Source organism: Chiroxiphia lanceolata, chromosome 3 (assembly GCF_009829145.1).
Source record: "Chiroxiphia lanceolata isolate bChiLan1 chromosome 3, bChiLan1.pri, whole genome shotgun sequence".
NCBI lineage: Eukaryota > Metazoa > Chordata > Aves > Passeriformes > Pipridae > Chiroxiphia > Chiroxiphia lanceolata.
Window position 1 is genome coordinate 84,943,381 of NC_045639.1, and position 15,028 is coordinate 84,958,408.

Here is a 15,028-nt window from a genome sequence, read left to right on the forward strand (position 1 = left end):
AAATAGCAAACCTCGCTATTGCAGCAGTGTCAACAGAATGAAACAAACATTTCTTCTTCAGTGCATGAGGCTCAGCACATGTGCTGGGGTGTTGCTCCTCCTAACACCTGTATGACAAATGCTTCCATGGGCAGCAAACAGACCAGGTAAAAGGATGAAAGCAGCAGTGGTGTTACGTAGCTAGACAAGTCCTCTACCAGTCTGCATAGGAGTTACAGCCCTATGGCTCAGCCATTCAAGCTGTTTACTGAGTAGAGAATTGTCCTGATTCAAAAAGTATCTATCCCTCCCTGCCAATAGTCCAACAAGGGTGAGCAGAGAACACGTGCTCTCACAAAAGCACACTGGCAACATGTAATACTGTCAGAAGTAACAAAGAGCTTTTGTTGTTTGCTCAAATCAAGTCATGATGCTTACGGGACAAGAGACTGGGGGAGGGTTAGACAGCACAATAGATTAGTACTCTAGACGTGAATATTTAGAAATTCAGGAAACTCCAGAATTGCTAAGGGTAGGTATTTGTTCCATGCTTCATTGTATTAGTCATCTGGTTTATCACTCTCCTCTGACCAGCATAACTGAAACAAACACTGGACTCATCTGAAAAAGCAAACCAAGAATAAGGTCTGCATTCCCTTGGCCTGGTGTCGTTCACAATCTGGGGTCTGACTCACGTTTGCTTCATGCAGCATTCAAGTCCAGCTGTGCAGCATTGCTTAGCACGTTCCTCCAACAATGCAGCCAGCAGCTCCTACCTGGTCCTATCACAACCTCTTGGTAATTTGATTCCTTTTAATTTCTTCTAGTCCGACAAAACAATAATAATGAACATCTGTAGAGTCCAGGAGAACAACCTTGAGTAATTAATAAGAAAACTAATAATTTTAGCTAGTCTCTGAGGTGGTGTGAACAGTTGTATCTCTACATGTTTGTCCTGTGAAAAGCTCACCACTGAGGCCAAGCAACCTTAGTTGTGGCTATCTAGATCCCCTGGGGCTGAAGCTATCCATTCCCATCTGGGAGTGGTCCTTGCTTGAGACTTCTAAACCAACAAGGTCAATTTGATCTATCTTCCCCTCCTCCTGACGTTTCAGAAAGTATCTTCTTTTTTGTGTGTGTTTTTATTTGGTGGTTTTTTTCTTGGTATCTGCTACTTACAGATATAGGCTGATACTATTTAAAATTTTTTTCCGGCTCTCCTCCTTGTTTATGGGCTGTTTCAGATGTGATGGAGGTTTTATATGATATGGTCTCCATCTCGAGTATATTTAAATTATTTTTCACTCCTGGTGCTACACATTGATTGGTAATCACTGGGCAGAGATTTGCCTTGTGCAGTGCCCAAGTTCTCCCCAAACAACCCTGTGTACCAGGTGCTTCTGCACAACTCTTTGCTCCACTCCAAAAGCCTGCACAGCATAGCCTCTGAAAGACACAGTTCCCAGAGCCACAGCAAACAATTCCAGTTTTGGCTTACTAATAACCCAATTGCACTGACCATACAATACATTGTTAGCCTGTCAGAAACGCAGCACTTTCATGTGATATCCTAATCAGTTAGATCTGCAACTGAACTCCAGACTACAAATTTATAGCCAATGGCAACAACCATATCATGGCTTTAAATCAACTTTTTTTTGTGTGTATTATAACATTATTATTATTATTATTTTAAGGGAAAGCATTATGGAGCCAAAATCAGCATGTCCAATTAGCAAGAGGGACTACATATTAAATTCAAAGAACCCTTTTACGTTATCTGATTCTAATAGCACTAGTAACAGAGCCTAATCTAACCTGTCATTTCAACAGCTATAAGGAGAACAAATTGCTATCAATGGTGGAAGGATCTGGAACAGCACGCAGCCTGTCCTCTCCTGACATCCTACTCAGCAAATTCCTCACAGATTTCCTCCTGATGTCAGTAAAACTAACATAAAGGTTATTTCATAAAATCTTGTGTGGATTGCTAACTTGTGAAAACTGAAGGACCCATGCCCAGAACAACAGTACAGACTCAAATAAATAATCATAGCATTTGTCCTTTGTGCTTAAAGCTTAACAAATGACTGAAACAGAGGAGGGGCTGAAGAATTCCCATGCCAAGTACCGATACTGTGAGCACATATTGAAATGAGTAGCCAATAAATGTCAAAATCAAAGTGACTGATCATATAAAGTCTTCTTGTTTGACTGGAAACTGTTAGGAACAGTTTCCAGTTTAATAGGCAATATGATAAGGGTTGGGGGGAAAAAAAAGTAGAGTTAAATGCTGAAGTCATTATAAATCATACCAACTATTTCTTCAGGGAACACAATGCCTTCAGCAGATCAGGAATGCTGTAAGATATAGAGATGAGGTCAGGGCTGACAGCAGGAGGTCATTTGTTACCAGTGTTGGAGTGGCAGCGTCCCCAGAATCAATTTTGGAACCTGGGTGAAAAAACAGATCAGCAAAGTTTTGGGATTTCGATATTTGCATATCAAAATAATGTCATGCAACTGCTCAGAAACTTTTCTTCTTTATCATGATGCCATCAGAAATACAGACGGATGTCCAAAATGACAATACTAAGCACTCCTTTCCAGCACACAGTATTTCAGCCAAGATCACTGGTACGTTCTGGCTACTTCATGCTACTCTAATTAAAACTCAGTCATCCTTACAGCTGCTTTGTATTCCTAGAGCGCTGCACAGCAGCTGAATCATGCCGTTGATTTTGGCCTTTAATCTCCTTGGAAATTACTATGTGAATATCAAACCTTTGGTCCTTTCTGTCACTATTTAAGCTTCTGTCACCTACATCTCTGGCTTCAGCACAGGACACCTTTACATTGGATAACATGTTGGAAAAGTATCAACATTATAAGAGAAGACAGAGTAAGTATTAGTGTTACATTGATTTTGGTAGGCTTTTACAAAAAGAAAGGCTTTTAAGGGCATTTCCCCCAAGAATGACAGATTGTCTGCCACTGTCACTGCCCTGTAAGACTTGCTGCAAAATAAATCTACAAGTTTAAAAGAAATTTCAAAAGAGGCCAAGTTTTATCTCCTTTAACGACAATCATATTCTAATTAGCCAGATGATACAAAATACCAGGTCAATTTGTTAAACTGATCTGTCGCTGTTTTAATGAATTTTGAAAAAACCCCATAAATTTGCATCTGTCCTTTGTGGGCCTGTATTGATTTACATTAAATTTCAACATTTCATGAGTTGTTATTTCAGCTCCCACTGGGGCAGATGGATCAAAATGGCTGTCTTGAATTATGATTTGGTAGGGTGATGCACCACTTTTTGTGAAGTCTAACATTCAGCTAATTGCATCTGGGTGATTATGCAGTGCTTCAGGTGGATGATGTGTCTCAACTAGTCATGTGTTCAATTTAAAATTAATTGTGTGCCTTCAGGTCTAACAGTTGAGTCATCTTACTATAGAGAAATCCCTAACATGGCATGTTACTAAGCAGAATACTGTAATATAATAAGCTGTTTTCCACTGGAAAACATCAGTCTTTAAATATTTATTCTTAAAACATGTAGGATGTCCTAGAGCTATGAAACCATTCACTGTAAGCCATAAAAAATAGGTTTGGTTTAGAGATGAAAGTGGCTGGCGGCTGTGATCCACAGGGACTCAGAAGGAAACACTTAGAAAATAGAGACAGATTGAATCCCAAGTGCTTTCTCCCAAGAGGAAGCATGGTTGGAAAGTTTAAAACCCATTAAAGTTAAACAAATTGAGAAGCCCTATCTGAGAGGAAACATAGTACAGTGTTTATTTTTCCATTACCAACCCAAAACCTAAAAGATTTCCTGAGGTTCTCAGGTATTGTTCATACTTATAATGGAGATCTGTTTTTAGAAAGTGTAATTCATGTGTTTAATCCAAACTGTTTGATGAAAAACACACTGCATAAACATTCAGGAAGCTAAAGGCCATTGTATACCTGTATCACATATTGTTTGGGTAGGAGCAGACCTACAATGCAAGGAATTTCTGTGAAACTCTCTTGCTTGAAAACATTGGGTCTAATTTTCTCTCCATTTATGCCGGACAAATTCCACTGAATTAATGAAAACATGAGTATCAAGTGATAATAAAAAGACAATCTTCCTGCTGTGTGAAACTACAGAAGCACAAGGCTAACGTGAGCAAGAGATTTATAACACTGATCTGAGTCAAGTAAGTAGCAAGCCGTAGCAGACCCAGTATAATTTAGCCAAGCTGATTAGTCAATGTATTTTACATTTTGCCCCATCACTAGTGACCTGCTGCTCTGAAATCCTTATCAGAAAAGTGTGAGATGTTATTGATGTTGAGAAGCTTCTGTTTGACTAATGAACAAGCTGCAGACTAAATCCAGAGATAAATTTAAGTGAGAGGAAATACTTGGAAACAGTGGAATATTATTCATTAGATCTATTGAAATAAAAATTTAGGAATACAGTAGGTCAAGCGATAGACCTGAGGAACATTGGTTGTCATAGTCTAAGACTGCAGTGTAGGTGCTTAAGAGGACAGATATGAGCATTCCATAACCAGGACATTTCAGAGAAATCTTCTGGAAAGACTGCATTGATCTTGCTTGTTTACCTCTTAGTGATTTCATGCTTTCTGTGCTCTTTTTTCAAACTTCTTTTCAACTTTCCGTTATGGGACTTACTAATGATTTTGTGCATTATTTGCCAACTGATTTACTCTGCATTCCCCATTTTTCTTCGTTACCTGGAATAAAATCATTGCTTCATTTAGAGAAACTACAGAGCAACCTTTGTCAGGCATTGTCATTCCACTCTTGTGGAGAATTTTTACTCAAGGAATATGCTTTTCTAAAATTTAATTGCATTTCTGTTTCTCAAGTAAACCACATGTTAAAATAAGAGCTACTTAACAACCTGCTTTGTTTTGCAGTGTTGAGTTGTAAATGATCAAAATGTCAACTGAAGGAAAGAAAACACTGGAACATGTTATTTGCCATTTTCCTGCATCACTTTTAAGTTCCATAGATTTAAATTCATATTAGCATCTTGGCTTGCTGAAAATGGTGGTTACCCTTACTTTAGGACTTTGCTTCTGCCACACACAGATTTGTTAAAATGGTTGAGCTTTCTACCACAGTCTCTTGAGCATCACAGTATTTTCAGTTTATAGTAGATTGTTGTTCTTTCCAAAGGCAGTATTTCCACTGTGGTTTTTTTTGTAAATAATTTTGTTTATAAATGCATCTTTATGTTTGTTTCTTTCTAGGCAGGGATGAGATCCCGAAACCAAGGTGGAGAAAGCTCATCTAACGGGCACTTCTCCAGTTCCAAGCCTGTCATCAGCCATGCAGAGAATGAAAAACTTCAGGAGGATGCCAAGAAAAAGAACAAACCTCATCGGAAGGAAGATGAGGTCATGGCTTCAGCAACTGTCAAACGGCACTCAAAATCACCCGGACCTTCTGAACGAAAGAACAAGAAGTCCATAGAGCTTTCTAAAGAGGACTTGATAAAACTACTTAGTATAATGGAAGGAGAATTGCAGGTAAATTAAATATTTTTTAAACTATGTTTTCTATGTAGCTGTTTATTTTTAGGTTGTCCAAAGAGCACGGGGCTCAACGGACAGAGACATGCAAATTAAAGGCTAAGGATCACAAGGAGAGAGCTGTGGTCGGTGTTTAACAGTTTTAAGTACTGCTTTATTTACCATCTCTGTCTGCAGCTACCAAAGCAAAATCAATTATGAACACCTGTCAGAATTGACAAGGAAATGGGGTTCTGCAGGTGAGGCAGAAAACAACCACAGGGGAATCAGTTGCAGAGGGCGGGGAAAAAAGGGAGGGGCAAGACAAGCAAATATAGTGAATGTAATTACCATCATTAATGAAAATATTCAAGAGACAATCTGCAAGTCAGAAATACTGAAAATGAACTTGAGATGTCCCCTGGACCTTCTGCATATTCAGATGTTGCTGAGGGCTCAGCCAAACCTCTGCCTGTCCCATCTGGTGTCCAGCGCTCTGCACATTCTTTGCCTTTCAAAGATCCATTAGGTTTATTTCTTGGAGTAGTGCTTGCTTGAAAGCTTTCTCAGTTGTCCTGGTTTGCATGTTAATTCTGCCCAGTAGTAAGTGGGCAGAATTGATGGCAGCCAGTGCTCAACTTGTCCCCCAAATGTCTGTCCAGTTTTGAGATTCTCTTTGATGCTAATAAGTCATTGAACTCCCAGTAGTGTCAGCCTTCAGGAAATTTCAAAATAAGGAGCTTAAACGTGATATTTCAAATAGTCCATATGAAGACTTCTGACTTTTTGAGACTTACCCCTACTGTGCTAGGACTGCTTACCAAATCTATACATTCTTTTGGTTGTGCTTTAGTGATCTTTTTCTCTGATCCTATGGACAGGCTCCCCAACCTGTGTGAAAACATTTTGCCTTAATCTCTTTATTCTAGTTAACCATTATTATTTAGCATTTCATATAAGGTCTTAATTTTCTCCTGAAACCCTCGTTCATAACATTTTTACTTTAATTTTGGACTTGTTACCATCTTAGCTGATTACAAAAAGTGTACTGTTAATTTCTTTGATACATGAGTCACCTGAGTTGCACCATTACCACAACTCTCAGATTCCATCTCATTAAATGTCATTAGGTATCACTTTTTCTGTACATATTTCACCTCTAGTTTGTCAGAAAGTACTTTCAAGTTACAGGAAGGATGCATTCAAAATAAATAATTTTGTCAAAACCAGATTATGGTCATTTTACAATGAAAAGTTGAAGAAAAAAAAAGGGAATAAAATCAGTTGAAATTGCAATTTTGCAAAGGAAAAAATGAAATTGTCATCACAGAACAGTCCTTCATCTTACTTCGTACAAAAACTTGTATATATAGCTTCTTTTTTAAAGATGGAGCTAGCATGTAGCTTCTGTGGTGAATAGAGTCAAACCTCAAGAGAAATGTACCATGTTTGTGTTGTTCAGAAAGATTTACCTTGTAGTCACCTTTGTCATCTGGAAAGGGGAGCTTAAAAAAAGTTTCCGGTGTGGCAATAAATGTGATCTTTATTATTTGAGTAATTCCCCTGTTCTTCACCATAAGCTTTTACTTCAAGAGGTAGCTACAGAACCTTCAAAGAACTGCCCATGTTCTCATAATCCCTATGTAGATGGTAGGGATAGCTGCAATCTGTGCTGTGCAATATGGGCTGAACATCCTCAACAAGTTGATACTTCCATTGTCCTGGACAATACTTTTATGTATATTCGTACATACAGACCCCACAGAGACTAGAGGCACTGCTAAAGCTTCCTGACGTGACAGGAGGATTGTGAGAAGAACCTCACTGGTAGCCATAGAATGCAACTGTTCTTCTGCTCCTTGTGGCCATAGGTGTTTTTAATTTAATTTCACCCCCCATTTTAGTTATTTTCCTGATACCTGTGTTGTCCCACTTCTGAAGTGGGCAAGCTACAACACTTTGGCTTGAGATGAGAGCCTGGTTTTAACACTGCAAACGAAGATGAGCCAAGGAAGACTCCAGCCAAAGTAGATAGTCTGGTATTACCTCCTGGCTGTCACAGTGACTTAAGGCACTGAGTCATTTCATGGCTTTTGATTTTCATATCTGTTTGGACATCTCTGGTGGCTGGCTAGCGTTTTGTTAGACTGACAAATCAGACTGTGGGTTTATTTTGAAGCCATTTCAACGCTGGCAAAACAAACATTGCATAGGCATATGGAATAAGACTTTAGTTTGAGAATGCCATCAGGCTGTATCTGTAGGGAGATCCATTATTTTTTGAATTAAAAAATGGGATAAAATACCATGACTGTTTACTGAGCAGCCATGAGCAGGGGGCATTTTATGCCTGTACCATCAAACAGTAACCCCCAAACAGTGAGCTCAGCCATGGGAAGTAATCTGGTCATGACAACCATGGGGTTAGCAGGGTAAACTGGTAATGTACTCATGTGTATCATGAGCTTAGTTCACTATTCACATCATATAACAACAAAGCAAACACAGATCCATGCCACATTGCTGTTGGTATCAATTTTGAGTCCTTACTTTAGGACTTGACCCCCCCGCTCTTCATTTTGAAGGCGAACATGCCAGAAGACCGTGGGGACATGCCCTGGCAGTGATGTTTTATGTCATCATTTTTAACTTTATTATTTTTTTAAATTATAATGACCTCAGATAGCTTGCCTGTGCTTTAGCTTCTAGGACGAAGTTGGACTCTTCTTGTCTTCAGGTTCCCTGGCTAGACCCTGTGAATTTACTGAATATAGAGAAGGAAAGCTTTTCATAAATGTCAGAGGTCACTATAGCCTATTCCTTATTTTGTATGAAAACAAAAGGGGAGAAAAAGTATACAGAAGCTGCAGTGATGTGTCCCAATATACATGGACCCAGAGAGCTCTTAAGTACAACCTCTCTGAAGGAGAGTGGGAAACAAATGAACTGATGACAGGGATTGATTTTAAAGGCCTTATATCTCAGTGGAGTGTATTTTCTCTTTCGAGATCCAACTGCTCGTATAAAAAAGCAATGATTACATGGTCTTTAAACCCATATTGAATATATAGGGGCAAAAAAATCCATGAAGGAATTCTGCCTATACCTGGAAGAAAAATCTAATTTTTAAATGCTGCAAAGCTGATTTGAAAAGAAAACTTCAAATACCTTAGAATAAGTTAGACCATGAAGGTATGGCATCAATTTGCCTGGTTGTTACAGTGATTTCAGTCAAACCCACATGTGAATATTATTAATTACAGAGCAACACAGGCAGTGGATCTTTACAATGATAGTATAGTCCTATCTGTGGTTCACAGATTTTTGTCCAATGGCCTATGTATTTGTCCTGGCAGGAATATATTCCCTTTCTGTATGCTTTCTGAGCAGCAGCCATTAATCTCCAGCAATACTAACACTGATTTTCAACATTTCCTGGCTGGGGGCCCAAAAGGAAATGAGGAGCAGTATACAAACATGTTTATCATTCACTCTTCTATTGCGTGTTTGGAAAAAACCCTCCAGAATAATACAACTATGTTTATGAAGACAGTATCCCACTACAAATCTTTAAGTTTTTCAAGAAAAATAATTTCTTAGCCACGTTCTGTGCCTATTGCTGACAATTTAAGCTTGGGAGACAGCTTGCTATATTTCACACCAATTTAAATAGGACCAACCTTTCCGCTTGAAGCCTTCATTACAGTCAGTGTTTTACTGTGTTTCCCCAGTGCAAACACGGCATTCATCCCTTTCAGCTCAGCCACCCATTCCTGTGGAGGACCCTTGCATGCTTTAGGGCTGAGGGAAATGTTTCCTGAGAGCCTGGCACTGGGGAGGAGCGGAGCTCCACAGAGCTAGGCAGCCATGGGGCATAAAGGAAGTGCATGTTAAGTTGTCAGCTGTACGTTTCCTCTGTTGCTGACCTGAGGATGCAGATAGGCAATACGTGAAATATGATGTCTTGAGGAACAGTACCAGTAATATATCAGTGATATACAGATTAATCACAAGACACAGTTCCTGAGAAGTCTTCAGACTTTGAAACGGTTTAATGTAGCACTGGATTTGGTTTGACATTTGAAGGGAAACACTTTGTAGCAGATACTCAGAGGTAAACCTATTTGTATAGCATCCCTCCTCCAGAGGGAGAGAGAGAGAGACCAAAAGACTCTGTTGTCAAAGAAGCCTTTTCCATTAATCTATATTTATTTAAGACCGCATTTAATGGTTAATTTGAGTGCTCAAACAAGAGAGAGTACAACAGGTTGTTCTAGGGCAGGTTGCTTGTGGTTGAAACAGGATAGCTGTGGGGGGAAGGAGTGTCTCATCCAACAGAGCCAGGAGGAGCTCACCTTCAGGGCTGCAAGACCTTCTTTTTGACCTGGGTGTTTCATGGAATGGTTGGCAGAGGTTTGCAAGGAATGTGTGTTTTGTTCTCTCTGGCAAGGTCGTTATGAAACACTTAGATCAGTGGTTGCACATCCTGCCATGAGGGAAATCTCCTCTCTTAACAAAGTTAGTTAACAGGTACTCACATGGGTATAGGTGATATATCTATGACTACCTGTTGCATTCTAATATTTTTAAAAGGTATTTTAGTATTTTACCATCTGTCTTTCTATCAGAAAACTAAGCTTTGTAAATGTAAAGGAAAGGAAAAATCTTTACTGTTTCCATCTTTCTGCTTTTTACTTTCTTTCCTGTTTGTATAGCTACATATTTTATTAATATATTTTATTCTATAATCATTCTGTTCTGTTCGCTTTCCTAAGATCTAACTTTCCCTCTTCACTTTTTTTCCCTTTCTTTATCTCTCTAGTTGTTACCTTTTTCCTTATTCTACCTTTTTGTCACTTCCCAACTCAGGCTTTCCTCATCCTCATACTGCAGATGCATTGACTGACCTGAGAATCCTGGAGATAAAACTGTGGAAGATCTACTGTAAATCAAGTTCCAGCAGCTAATTTTTTAAGGCAACAACTTCATTTAACCCCTGTCATTAATTTATTAAGCTGTGTTTTTAGGTTAGGTAGATTGTTCACCTTGACTACTCCTATTGGAAAATAGTCCCAGAACTGAAAAGCTTTAATGTTCAGAGCTAATTTCCCTCTTTTAATTTCTAATGCAATTTTAATTAAGTTCTAGTGAAACCTTTATGAAATTGCGCTATATACTGATCCTGCTTTGAAAAGCCTACCTCCCTACTATTTAGTGCCTGATGTGTTTTTGGACAGCAGTCTCCCATCCTCTGAGCCTTTCTTTTTGCTCTGCTACCTTGCCACATCCTTTTAGTTTCCTCTAGCAAAACAGTCTTTCCACAATTTCCGTCTCCCTTTGATCAGCACCCTGGGTTCATCTTTCTTAATATCTGTAGCTGGAACTGCACATGGTGCTGTAGGAGAGAGCTCACTGGTGCCTTGTACATTGGGTTTAATATTTCACTTTCTCTGCTGACGGCATTACTTGGCCTTCTCATCACCCGTCAGCCTGAGTAATACAAGCAAGAGAGTTTGACTCTGTAGCTGTAATTGTGATGTTTTCCTGTCTCTTTTTCCTCTTTCTGCAATGTGTATACTTTCATGTAATGCCTCAAACTGCTTTTGTATCAAACTTGACTTTCCCATGATGTCTTAAAGACATTGTGAGAGACACCTAGCTGTTGCTTAGGTAAAACCACTGTACAAACCTCTATATTTTTTCTTCATTGCCTTTATTTGATACTCTTGCATTAACATTATTAAATATTGAGCTACCTGAAAGCTCAAGCAATGTATATGATATAGAAACCAGATGTGTTTCTTTTGCACAGTACTGAAATCAGAAGAGAAAGTTGGGACAAGTTGCCTTGGCACCAGAGAAAGGAGTGCATAACAGAATGAAGAGGCTTTCAGATGGTCATTAGCAAAATATCACAAATTAACAAACTGAACAGGAGCCAGGGTGGAAAGAGTAGGTAAAGTCAGAGAAAAGTGCATGTAGGGTATCTTTTCAGGTATTTATAACTGCAAAATTTTTTTTGAATTGAAACAGTTTAGGAGTTCTGAGCATATCATACAGATGAAATATAAATTCCCTGAGAGAAAAACCTTAGCATGTACAGAGCTACAGGGAAAAAGAGAAGATAGGGTTAATGTGAGGAGGGAGAGGTGACTTAAGGAGAATGGAATGAGGGGAAAGAGGCCGGGCAATAGAAGAAAAAGAGTGTAAGAATACAACAGAGATAAATAGAGCCAATCTAGAGACATGGAAAGGGGACATAAAAAAGGCAAGACAATGAAAAGAAAGATAGTATGCACAGTGTAGCAAAATAGGAGCCTAAAAACAAGCCCTAAAAATGTCTGGCATATCAGTACAATGAGTTAAAAAATTCTCTTCCCTCTTACTGACCCCTGGTTTGTTTGTTTGTGTTTTCCTGGTGAAGCATGCTTTTGCAGTACAAAAAAATTAAATTAGGATAAACTTCAGACCACAAATGCTCTCTTCTATTTTTACTGAACAATTTATAACCAGAGATTAATTTTGTCAAGAGTAGTATGGGGTTTTTTTCTGTAGCTTGCAATCACTGCTGTGCAAAGTGCAGGACATATCATGGGAGGTAAGCAGAACTTGTCTAGCAAGTCCCAGAATCATGAATTTTAAAATAGAACCTGTCTGTTTTCTGAGAGAAGAAAAAAAAAGATAAGACAGTATACTGAAATATAATTAAATTGTGCTATTTAGGCAATTTCCTTTTCCCTCTGATATTAAGGGTTGAGGTAATGTCAACCTATCATCAATAATGATAATAGCCATATTTCTCTTTGGTACTAAAAGTGCTTTAGAATGACATGTTTTTCAAAGTGAGAATTCTCAATAAAATGTCACCGTCACTGGAAAGCTGTAGGCTGAAAATGTCTTTTACAAAGACATTTTAACATCTTTTTCTATTAATGCCTGAGCTGTACTTAAAAGAGCTACATCCTTCATGTTAGTTAGGCTTGAAGGGTCAGAAGAGAGAGGAATAATTGGCAAGTGTCTCTGATCTGTTGAACATCTCATCTAGAGTGAAAGGAATAGCATGAGCAGCCTGGGGGTTTTTTTCCAAAAATTCTTGGTCTTCTGTTCAAAACAGAACAGTAAGGACTGCCTCATATCAGGTTTTAAGTTTTGGTCTTATTCCCATTGGGATCAGTGTCTGTAACTGATCCTATTTTGCAATCTCTTAAAAATAATTTTATATAACGGATGTCATTTGACATTTTTTTTTCCACTTAATAGAAGTTGTATACTCAATGCAACAGTAATGAGGAAGCTTGTATCTTTTCTCATTTTTCTTGAGAGAAGGTTCACTCTGTGGGAGAGGAAATGGCCAACACTTTTGCAATCAGTGTTAAATGTGTGGACTCTGGCTTTAAAATATCTGGGATTCTTGGGAGATCTTGCAATGAGCATGTGTCTTATGTATCATAATACTGTCCAGTACTGTGACTCACCAGTTGTTAATTTAACATTGTAGTTGTAGATGAGTCTGTTTTTATTAACTTTGCTGCTCCATTTGTGTATTTATTAAGTTTTTGTCTCCTGTTCTGCAGATGAGGATCAGATAAGCTCTTGAGAGCAAAACAAATTGTTTTTCATCCAAAATAAGCTTTAATAAAAGCAAATACAAATCTTTACATAATAATTATGAGAATATGGCTATCTGAGAAAGTGTCTTGTTTCTAGGGTTAAAGGCTCCACCTATTGGTTGACTAAAATGAGAGAAATGTAACATTAGAAAACTGCTGGTCCTACTGAACATCCTGTGTCTTGCCACAGCTTAAAAAATTTCTGGCTTCAGCATAGAATTTTGCATGATATTCAAAATAAAGTGAACTTAGTGACTTATTTCGGTGCAGATGTGGTAGGAAAAATGATGCACTGCTGAGACACTATGAAGGGAAGTCCTTTTCCTAAGACAGGAAGAGTTTGGATTTTGCAAGTGACGTCTTTTTTATCCTGGAAATTATTAGTTTTCTTTGCAAAAAAAAATTATCATTAAGTCTTCCATGCCAGCAAAATGAATGGAACTGACTAACTCAAATACAGTTGCATGGTAATTTCCAGGCATTTGTTACCTTCAAGTTTAAACAAATCAGAAACAGAAATGTTGATGTGATCAGCTTCGTAATGGAAGCCCATTTTCCCAGTATTGGCTCAGGCAGTCTCAGCAGTTCAGGAAAATGGCATTTTGAAGGGCTTCAGAGTCATTCTTGGTAATGCAATGGGAGGATGGAGAGGGGAAAGGAAGTCCGAGTGGGGCCTGGGGTGGGGGGGCAAAGGGGAGGAGACAGGCATTGGGGAGGATCAGGGGGATTTTGGAGATGACAGGAGGCTGTGAGGGCATTGTGGGCATGGCTGGGAGCTCTTGCTCTGAACCTTTCATTGCCTGTCCTCTCTAGTCACTTCACCCTGAGAGTTTGTGCCACTTTCCTCATTTCCTCTGGCAACTCCTCTGTTGAAATTATCGGCTGTGCTGGTGAGGGCTTGCTGTAGAGCAGTTCTACTCTTCTTGCCCGTTCATCAGTCATCAATAATTTGAATGCACATTGTCTAGCCCAGAGTACTGAAAAACAGCTCGTTGAAGCCAACAAAATGCTTGGACAAGAGAAAGTTGTGTATAGAATTTATTACACATGTACACACAGTTACATCTGCTAGTATCCCACATGCTTCTGTCTACACAGAGGAGGCAGAGAGATTGCTTCTGAACTTCATCATCCTGGTGGCTACAGCCTTGCTGGCACCAGCTTGTCTTGCTCCATCCTGCTCTTCATGTGCTCATTCCTGCCAGAAGGCAGTAAGATCAGGGAAGAAAAAAAATGCCTGGGCAGATTTGTTTCTCTTGGGCAGGGGGTACTCGTGCCAGCAGCTTCAAGTGCATCGCTGAAATTCAGGTCAGAGCACCTAATTTCAGATGCTTCAGTTCCTTATACAGTCAATGTAGCACTTCAAAGAGCAATTTAGACAAGTTAGTTACATGTCTAATGAAGATCCTTTTTAATTTTTTAGTTTCTTTACACTTTTTATTTTTTTAGTTTCCAATGGATTTCAACAACTTGGATGACACACAGAAGTACATAAACGTGGAGGAAATTAAAGAATATAACGAATGGGGAAAATTAATAGGAGAAAAACTATATTGATATCAGAGTGCCATATTTTTGGTAGCACTCATAGGGTACCTAGATCTTCTATATACTTATGAATTAAACCTTACAGCATTCCTGAAAAGTATTATTTCCTGTATGGAATGGAACTTGGCCCATGGTGAGGTTACTTTTATATGTGAAGCGTGAGAAAGAGGTTCATGATCCATGGATCTCTTGTGTCTTGGTCCAGACTGGCTAACATAAAACTAAGGGCCAGGTGATAAGAGGAGAAATGCTTTTTCTGTTGTTAGCCTTTCATTAATCACCTTTTTTTTTTCTTTAAGAGATACCAACTGATCACAAAAAAGTTGTGGTTACAAAAGGAACATGGCAACTTACTA

The 15,028-nt window shown here is 38.8% G+C and overlaps 1 protein-coding gene across 4 annotated transcripts in view; it reads left to right on the forward strand.

The window, feature by feature from the left end:
• Positions 1-15,028, forward strand: part of FILIP1 (filamin A interacting protein 1) — a 103,700-nt gene that overhangs the window by 34,933 nt on the left and 53,739 nt on the right. For all 4 annotated transcript variants that reach the window (XM_032681260.1, XM_032681259.1, XM_032681261.1 and 1 more), the window contains one exon: positions 5,254-5,532. In XM_032681260.1, coding sequence (XP_032537151.1) covers positions 5,260-5,532 — 273 coding nt within the window. In that variant the 5' untranslated portion in view covers positions 5,254-5,259. The remainder of the gene's footprint in view (positions 1-5,253; positions 5,533-15,028) is intronic.